Below are 9,605 nucleotides of genomic sequence, written 5' to 3' on the forward strand. Positions count from 1 at the left end.
AGTATTTAGTCAGCCACCAATTGTGCAAGTTCTCCCACTTAAAAAGATGAGAGAGGCCTGTAATTTTCATCATAGGTACACGTCAACTATGACAGACAAAATGAGAAGAAAAAAATCCAGAAAATCACATTGTAGGATTTTTAATGAATTTATTTGCAAATTATGGTGGAAAATAAGTATTTGGTCAATAACAAAAGTTTCTCAATACTTTGTTATATACCCTTTGTTGGCAATGACACAGGTCAAACATTTTCTGTAAGTCTTCACAAGGTTTTCACACACTGTTGCTGGTATTTTGGCCCATTCCTCCATGCAGATCTCCTCTAGAGCAGTGATGTTTTGAGGCTGTCGCTGGGCAACACAGACTTTCAACTCCCTCCAAAGATTTTCTATGGGGTTGAGATCAGGAGACTGGCTAGGCCACTCCAGGACCTTGAAATGCTTCTTACGAAGCCACTCCTTCGTTGCCCGGGCGGTGTGTTTGGGATCATTGTCATGCTGAAAGACCCAGACACGTTTTCATCTTCAATGCCCTTGCTGATGGAAGGAGGTTTTCACTCAAAATCTCACGATACATGGCCCCATTCATTCTTTCCTTTACACGGATCAGTCGTCCTGGTACCTTTGCAGAAAAACAGCCCCAAAGCATGATGTTTCCACCCCCATACTTCACAGTAGGTATGGTGTTCTTTGGATGCAACTCAGCATTCTTTGTCCTCCAAACACGACGAGTTGAGTTTTTACCAAAAAGTTATATTTTGGTTTCATCTGACCATATGACATTCTCCCAATCCTCTTCTGGATCATCCAAATGCACTCTAGCAAACTTCAGACGGGCCTGGACATGTACTGGCTTAAGCAGGCGGACACGTCTTGCACTGCAGGATTTGAGTCCCTGGCGGTGTAGTGTGTTACTGATGGTAGGCTTTGTTACTTTGGTCCCAGCTCTCTGCAGGTCATTCACTAGGTCCCCCCGTGTGGTTCTGGGATTTTTGCTCACCGTTCTTGTGATCATTTTGACCCTACGGGGTAAGATCTTGCGTGGAGCCCCAGATCGAGGGAGATTATCAGTGGTCTTGTATGTCTTCCATTTCCTAATAATTGCTCCCACAGTTGATTTCTTCAAACCAAGCTGCTTACCTATTGCAGATTCAGTCTTCCCAGCCTGGTGCAGGTCTACAATTTTGTTTCTGGTGTCCTTTGTCAGCTCTCTGGTCTTGGCCATAGTGGAGTTTGGAGTGTGACTGTTTGAGGTTGTGGACAGGTGTCTTTTATACTGATAACAAGTTCAAACAGATGCCATTACTACAGGTAACGAGTGGAGGACAGAGGAGCCTCTTAAAGAAGAAGTTACAGGTCTGTGAGAGCCAGAAATCTTGCTTGTTTGTAGGTGACCAAATACTTATTTTCCACCATAATTTGCAAATAAATTCATAAAAAATCCTACAATGTGATTTTCTGGATATTTTTTTCTCAATTTGTCTGTCATAGTTGACGTGTACCTATGATGAAAATTACAGGCCTCTCTCATCTTTTTAAGTGGGAGAACTTGCACAAATAGTGGCTGACTAAATACTTTTTTTCCCCACTGTATGTATTGGTCAAATATTTGGGGAAGCCTGGCCTCCATGAATATGTGCCACTGTAGCTGTGGTATATTGGCAATATACCACAAACCCGAGGTGCCTTATTGCTATTATAAACTGGTTACCAACGTAATTAGAGCAGTAAAAATAAATGTTATGTCATACCCATGGTATACGGTCTAATATACCACAGGCAATCAGCATTCAGGGCTTTAACCACCCAGTTTATAATGTGAAATACGCTATTAGAAGTGCTGTCTTTTAATACTTATTAATTCAGTATTCGGTGTGCTTATAATGCACACAACCTTTTCCCCACTCCTATGGATAAAATAAGGTAATACGAAGGTTTTAACTGTGTGTGAACGTTCAAATGCATCCTGTCATTACTAAATATGTGATAGGTATTTTAATGTCTTTAAACAATATTTGATTAATACAATATTTAAATAATCCTCAAAAAGAAAGGGATGAAGACGCAAAAGGTGAGATTAGAGAGGGAGGGGAATCTGATTTCATTGGTCCTCAACTTAATTCAGGATTAATGGAGTTCGCCTGCCCCGGAGCAGGTTAGTTCTGAATCATTCATTGCAGCGAAATGTGCCTGGCTAAAAAGATTAGCCACTTTCGTTGTACCGGTTATCCTGATTTGAACTCAGTTGACGAAAGTTACCTGACTAACTCCACAAACCAGGTACGTAGTATATCCCTCAGCTTCCTGAGTTAATTAACATCCCATCATGCTTAGGGTCATGTACAAAAATCCCCAGTTGCCCATTATTTTGGCTACCAGGGATCTCAGTGACATTGAAAGAGGGGTCTCAGAGGAGCATAGGGGGTTTAAAGGGTGTGTGCATCTTAATCACCAGATCCATACTCTTGTAGAATCTATGCCCAGGCACATTGAAGCTGTTGTGGTGGGCCAACGCCCTATAAGACACTATGTTGGCGGTTCCTTTATTTTGGAAGTTACCTGTACATAAACATTGCCTGCTTGTTTACGTAGGTTGCCATAGTAATCCTGACTTATCCTGAACTGTCAAACTAATGAGTCTGCTTGTTGACAAATGTCCTTCAGAGCTAGTTACCGCTCAGATTTCTTAACCTTTGTATGATAGGGATCATTCCATGCCCAGTTTTTGGAAGTTTAAGTGTTTTGTAGATGAGAAGTTGTGAAACGCCTAGCTCAAGTCGGCCCTCTTAAACAAGCACAATGTCTACTGGGGTGGGTATGCTGTTTTGGGAGCATCTTTCTGAATGTTGCAGATCGAAATGTAATGCATAGAACTATTACGATGCCACCCTGTTGAATAATAGATGGCTTGTCCATGATGTCCTTTCATTTCTATCTATTCTGGATGTTGTATTTCTATGCCCGTTTCCTTTTCCTCCAGTGAAGCTTCTAGTCTATTTGTTGAGCTGCTGTACTTACACCTGTAAATAAGTCAACATTTGAGATACTGAAAACAATTGATTTGTACTTTAAATATTTTTGTACTTGTTTTGATGAACCATACTATAAGATAGTAAGTCTTGCATTTAAAAAGTCCTAACGGGCCACATCGCATTCGTGATTATCATGCAATATATATCTGCTCAGAGCACATGGACTATACCAGCTTTGAAAAAAATAAAATCCCACCACTTACTCACCATTGTCTGACAGTTATTCTATAAATTACATTTGCCATTTTAATAAAATACATGCAACATCCTGTGCTTCAAAAACCAACTGAATTCTGTTCATGGACACCTCGCTAGCACCACTCATGATTTTCCAAGCTTTGTACTTTCAATCTTGTACACTTCATTGTGCTAGATGAAAGCAACAGAGAACAGGTGTTGGATAGTGGTTGCAGATCACAGGATAAAGTCAACGATTAATGTTTAGTGTGTTGTGGCGAGTGTTCTGAATGTTCAGTCTGCAGCTGTACATCTATGAAGTCACATCATGTAGAACACCCCTAACTGTAACTGGTAAGACTCAAGTGTATACAGTACAAGACAGACCAACAGGAACGTCAGCCGTTCGCAGTAGATCACAACTGCTGGGTGGCGATGAACAGTGGCGATTGAAAATGTAGTATCACTGGGAAATTATCAGAACATGGACTGCCAATATTCTGTGGTCTGAGGCGGTGTGCCCACTGTGCAAGGCAGACCTTAGTGTTGGGCTGTCGTGTCCTTAAGAGGAACAGAGTAAGACAAGACACAAGCCATCAACAGTGCATTTTGTCACAGGTCTTATTGAACATTGCCTTCAGTCAGAACAAGCCATGAGAAGAAATAACACAAATGTACACAAGAACCAGTGTTGGCATAGCAACAAACCATACAGTGCTTAGATAAGAGTGCAACCCATTTCACCAGAAGGCAAATGTAAACGGCGAATCCTTTGTAATAGAATGAATCTCTAGGCTATTAAAAAAATAATAATAATAATAAACAGTATAAGCACCCAAAAAATCTATTAGGTAAATCACCATTTGCATAGAATTCATCTCCCCACAGCCAATGCAGGGAAGTCCTCAGGGTCTTCTGGGTTTGGGGCTAGGACATAAGCCTGGAGAGAAGCGCAACAGGTCATTAACATGAGTGGTGATAGGATACAGACATTTTTTCATGCTTCTAGAAAGAAGTTTTCACCTCACAAATCTTTTATTTTAGTCATTGTATTTCATTGAATAAAAAAATAAAAATCAGGTTTTTAACCAGGAAATGGTCAAACCCTTGCCAGCAGTGTTCACTTCAAATAAAACTGCTCTGTACAGAACTCAAATCCCCCTGCCCTAATGTAATGTTTCCAGCATCTTGTCTAAAGGAGAGAAGACCTACCCTTTCAGTCTTCTCTGCTCTCTCAGGGTGACAAGTCATCCCCCCTCTCTCCCCCCTGCCTTGTCCCCTCCCCCCTCGGCTGGGGCGCTGCAGGCTGCCAAAGTTGAACTCCAAATGGGAAGTGATGTCATTGGCAGATCTGCGCAGACTGGAGAAGTGGTAGTCCTCTTCCTGTTCTTCCACAGACTCCGCCTTCAGGTTCTAGTGGAGGAAATGCCAAATGTAGACAATAGAAACGCATCAACTTTATCACAAATGCCAAATTACTTATAAATGTATGGGTCCTGCCAAAGGTCAAGCTCCACAACGCTAATCTGAAGGGGTCACTCACCTCAATGAGTTTGGACTTGTGTATAACTCTGGCCTTGGAGGGCACCTTGCTGTCCGGCTTACGGAGGTTCAACTCAGCCTTGGGGCGACTCAGCTCCTGTAGGGCCTTCCACTCATCCAGAGACATCTCCATGGCAACTTGGACCACCACATCCTCCTCTGATGGGCTGTGATGAATGGCAGGGATAAATAAAACCACTGCTAAAAACAAATTATAAATCTGTTGCACTGTGCATCTTCCCAGTATCTATTAAATGTTATCACCCCCAAAAGTTGAGTTGGTGTGCGTGCGTTGTACTCTCCCGTGTGTGGTGACTCACCGATTCTCTCCCTCCATCTCCGCTGGCTGTTGGCCGGCCTCAGGTGGGATGCCTCCTGCGTCAGGCTTCACATTCACCCCTACATCACTATAAAGGAGATCGTAACCATGCTAAACCGTCCGTCACTAGGATTTATAATGTAAAATAATCAATAACACGTTTACTACTGTAACTTCTCCATGTGGTAGTAAACTCACCCCATGGAAGTAGGGTCTTGAACAGAGCCCCTGTTCCAGGGCCCACGTCCTCCTCTCTTCTCCTCTGGGGAGATTCCTCTGATAGACAAGAAAACTTTACATTTACCATGTGGTAAACAATGACATTACTTTTACACAAACTGTACAAATCTAATTTTATTTAACCTTTATTTATACAGGTTTTTCTCATTGAGATAAACATTTTTCAAGAGAGACCTGGTCCAACAGCAGCAGGGGGAAAAAAGTTTGACAAAACTTACAATATTGAACAAAACTATAGACACAGGACAACATATACATATTACGTAAAGAAACACAAAATGTCAGAACTAAAAGTCAGCTGTCCTAAAGACAATTACAGCAACATTGATAAGCACTCACGTTCCACTGTAGCGTTCATATTCTCTCTTTCCCCTCAGGTTGAAGCTACCGGTAGTATCAATGTTTCTGTAGCCTCTGCCGCCCCCTCGGACTTCGCCGTAAGCATAATAAGCTGGCCTGGGGAGAACATAAGTGGAGAGTTTAATCAAGGTCCTGTCGATGGCCATGTGATACACTTTTTTTCTTTACAAGGTAATGAAATAAAGTTTGGTTTGAGCATGGCATTTGCAGGGTCCTACATTTTAGGCTTCTTTGGCCAAGCTCTTAGGACAACCACACACCAGGGAGGCGATGGAACAAGAGACCATGTTCCATTTGTCACGTCTCCACAGAAAGGCGACTTACTTCTGGATGGAGTACTCCTGTGGGTGTTCCTCTTGGTTGGTCCTGCGTTCCCCGAAGACAGCTCGCCTTGTGCCACTCTCAGCCTCCACCACCCCTCTGCTCTCATTCTGGACCCCAACCCCTCGGGCAGAACGCTTACCACCTGAAAACAGAGATTGAGAGTCAAATTTGTCATCCATGCATGCATCTATACTAAATTTGCCTTCTGAATGGACGATAACATTGTAGGCTATTATTTTGGGAAATATCTACTGAAACATCACCCATGTGTTCTGCCCCTCATGCGGATTACCTTTGCAGCATCAGCACAGTGCTGAGAGCACCTAAATCAACTGAATGCTGGACTTGTACAATTTAGAAATAGTAGGACTAGGCAGGCCTGACTGGCAGAATTATGCAGTGGCATAAAGTCATTTTCGGGGTAGAATCATAGCGCCCTCTATGCAACCATACGACAGAAGAGTCTTGCGTCTAGGGTGCATCTCTAGTCTGCAGTGCATTGGCATCCTTTCTAGGTTTCCTTTCCCTCATCTTCATTGATGTGAAAGAACTATGAACCAGACTTAACCAAGTACTTTCTTTGGTGTCTAGCTAGTAGCCATTTCATTAAAATTAATTAATGTGCACTGTACACAATTTCAACTTGACAGACCACACAGACGCAAGCTATTTCATTAGCTAGCCAATTAGGCAGTGCCAGCCATTAGCTAACTTTGTTAGCTAGCCTACTAAACTAGCCACCTGCCTGTATCATTTCTTGGCAGGTTGTCTTCTCCATCGACTAAAACGGGGACCCGCCTATCTCTCTGGGACTCCCTCTGTCCAGGTTTTTTAGGCTTCACGGTCTTATCGTTTGCTTTCTTTTTCTTCTCCTTCTGTAACTCGGCTTGTTTTATAAAGTCGAACGGGTCGGCCTCGTCATCCACAAGCTGACAGAAACGATTAGCCACAACACAACCGTAGTCGTCCGGGAGCATTGCTGCGTTGTCAGAAACGCCAATCAACTTCAAAGCCATGGAAATGTAGCTTGCTGCCTAGCTCATAAGCTAATTTAGCTACCACACAGTAGTCATAAAGTAGCGAATATATTTAAACTGCAAGTCAAACCTCACTTTGTTAAGGCATACCGTGCATTTCACATGAACAGAGTAGACGCATAATGTTTGCTCGCGACTTTTAAATGGTTCCACGTGGGGAACTAGACGAGACCTCGCCCATCATGTCTGTTTAATATTCATGACTCTTAAAGGATACGTTTTATTTTTTACAACCATCTCTATATTAAGGAAGTCCGGAGCGGACAACAATACAATAATTATTCCCACTTTATGTCGAGATTACAATTTATTTATTTTATGATCACAACATAACAAAAGTTGTTTTATCGCGATCACGAGATAAACTATAAATAGGAGTGGACATATTGATGACAGCATTGTCATAGTCGCAGGGTATCCCAAAATTGGTCCTGGGCCCCTCGGGTGCACGTTTTGGTTTTTACCCAAGGACTACACAGCTGATTCAAATAACCAACTCATCATCAAGCTTTGATTATTTGAATCAGCTGTGTAGTGCTATGACAAAAACTAAAATGCTCTAATCCTGGATTACAGCACATATGTTGTTTATAGGCCTGTGCCTTCTTATCAAAGCTCCAGCAATAAAAGGCAAATCATGGCAAACTGAGGAATTACACATTTCAAACAAACTGCACGTGTTAGTCAGTGAGATTATTTTTATAGCTGGATGATTGGCGGAGCTGTCCTTCAGCACCACAACATATTTTGCCCACCATCTGTGGCTGAAATGACAAATGGGCTGCAGCCTACATCTCCTGAGTGGCACAGCGGTCTAAGGCACTGCATTGCAGTGCTAGCTGTGCCACTAGAGATCCTGGTTCGAATCCAGGCTCTGTCATAGCCGACCACGACCGGGAGACCCATGGGGCGGCGCACAATTGGCCCAGCGTCGTCCAGGGTAGGGGAGGGAATGGCCGGCAGGGATGTAGCTCGGTTGGTAGAGCATGGCGTTTGCAACGCCAGGGTTGTGGGTTCGATTCCCACGGGGGGCCAGTATAAAAAAAGAATGTATGCATTAACTGTAAGTCGCTCTGGATAAGAGCGTCTGCTAAATGACTAAAATGTAAATGTACATGAAATGTTGGAGTATTTTTTTTTTATTTTATTTTATTTCACCTTTATTTAACCAGGTAAACCAGTTGAGAACAAGTTCTCATTTACAACTGCGACCTGGCCAAGATAAAGCATAGCAGTGCGATAAAAACAACAACACAGAGTTACATATGGGGTAAAACAAAACAAAAATCAAAAAAATACAACAGAAATACAATTAATATACAGTGTGCAAATTTAGCAAGTTATGGAGGTAAGGCAATAAAATAGGCTATAGTGCAAAATAATTACAATTTAGTATTAACACTGGAATGATGTGCAAGAGATGATGTGCAAATAGAGATACTGGGGTACAGATGAGCAAAATAAATAACAATATAGGGATGAGGTAGTTGGGCGGGCTAATTTCAGATGGGCTGTGTACAGGTGCAGTGATCGGTAAGGTGCTCTGACAACTGATGCCTAAAGTTAGTGAGGGAGATAAGCGTCTCCAGCTTCAGAGATTTTTGCAGTTTGTTCCAGTCATTGGCAGCAGAGAACTGGAAGGAATTGCGGCCAAAGGAGGTGTTGGCTTTGGGGATGACCAGTGAGATATACCCGCTGGAGCGCAGACTACGGGTGGGTGTTGCTATGGTGACCAATGAGCTAAGATAAGGCGGGGATTTGCCTAGCAGTGATTTATAGATGGCCTGGAGCCAGTGGGTTTGGCGACGAATATGTAGTGAGGACCAGCCAACAAGAGCGTACAGGTCACAGTGGTGGGTATTATATGGGGCTTTGGAGACAAAACGGATGGCACTGTGATAGACAACATCCAATTTGCTGAGTAGAGTGTTGGAGGCTATTTTGTAAATGACATCGCCGAAGTCAAGGATCGGTAGGATAGTCAGTTTTACAAGGGCATGTTTGGCAGCATGAGTGAAGGAGGCTTTGTTGCGAAATAGGAAACCGATTCTAGATTTAACTTTGGATTGGAGATTCTTAATGTGAGTCTGGAAGGAGAGTTTACAGTCTAACCAGACACCTAGATATTTGTAGTTGTCCACGTACTCTAGGTCAGACCCGTCTAGAGTAGTGATTCTAGTCGGGTGGGCGGGTGCAAGCAGCGTTCGGTTGAAGAGCATGCATTTTGTTTTACTAGTGTTTAAGAGCAGTTGGAGGCTACTGAAGGAGTGTTGTATGGAATTGAAGCTCGTTTGGAGGTTTGTTAACACAGTGTCCAATGAAGGGCCAGATGTATACAAAATGGTGTCGTCTGCGTAGAGGTGGATCTGAGAGTCACCAGCAGCAAGAGCGACGTCATTGATATACACAGAGAAAAGAGTTGGCCCAAGAATTGAACCCTGTGGCACCCCCATAGAGACTGCCATAGGTCCAGACAACAGGCCCTCCGATTTGACACATTGAACTCTATCTGAGAAGTAGTTGGTGAACCAGGCGAGGCAGTCATTAGAGAAACCAAGGCTATTTAGTCTGCCA

General features: G+C 42.9%; 1 protein-coding gene across 2 annotated transcripts; it reads right to left on the reverse strand.

Annotated features, from left to right (window-relative positions):
* Positions 1-1,744: 1,744 nt before the first annotated feature.
* LOC121581889 (intracellular hyaluronan-binding protein 4) lies at positions 1,745-7,196 on the reverse strand. Of its 2 annotated transcripts, XM_041897281.2 has the most exons (9): positions 6,740-7,196; positions 5,995-6,136; positions 5,650-5,766; positions 5,269-5,346; positions 5,072-5,158; positions 4,753-4,918; positions 4,422-4,622; positions 4,070-4,149; positions 1,745-3,770 (listed from the first exon to the last, which is right to left on the reverse strand). In XM_041897281.2, the coding sequence occupies exons 1-8, from the start codon at positions 7,008-7,010 to the stop codon at positions 4,084-4,086; spliced, it is 1,128 nt and encodes a 375-aa protein (XP_041753215.2). In that variant the 5' UTR covers positions 7,011-7,196; the 3' UTR covers positions 1,745-3,770; positions 4,070-4,083. The 2 variants fall into 2 exon arrangements, with proteins under 2 accessions (XP_041753215.2, XP_041753214.2); XM_041897280.2 differs by lacking the exon at positions 1,745-3,770 and having other exon boundaries at positions 3,808-4,149.
* Between the last annotated feature and the right edge of the window lie 2,409 nt (positions 7,197-9,605).

Source organism: Coregonus clupeaformis, unplaced genomic scaffold (assembly GCF_020615455.1).
Source record: "Coregonus clupeaformis isolate EN_2021a unplaced genomic scaffold, ASM2061545v1 scaf0020, whole genome shotgun sequence".
Taxonomy (NCBI): Eukaryota; Metazoa; Chordata; class Actinopteri; order Salmoniformes; family Salmonidae; genus Coregonus; species Coregonus clupeaformis.

Excerpts from the sequence above, each read along its gene's own strand:
- LOC121581889 (XM_041897281.2), bottom strand. The coding sequence starts at position 7,010 with ATGGCTTTGAAGTTGATTGGCGTTTCTGACAACGCAGCAATGCTCCCG. Across the intron at positions 5,347-5,649 it reads TATGAACGCTACAGTGGAAC|AGGAATCTCCCCAGAGGAGA; the intron begins GTGAGTGCTTAT and ends CTTGTCTATCAG. Across the intron at positions 4,919-5,071 it reads GAGATGGAGGGAGAGAATCG|CCCATCAGAGGAGGATGTGG; the intron begins GTGAGTCACCAC and ends CATTCATCACAG.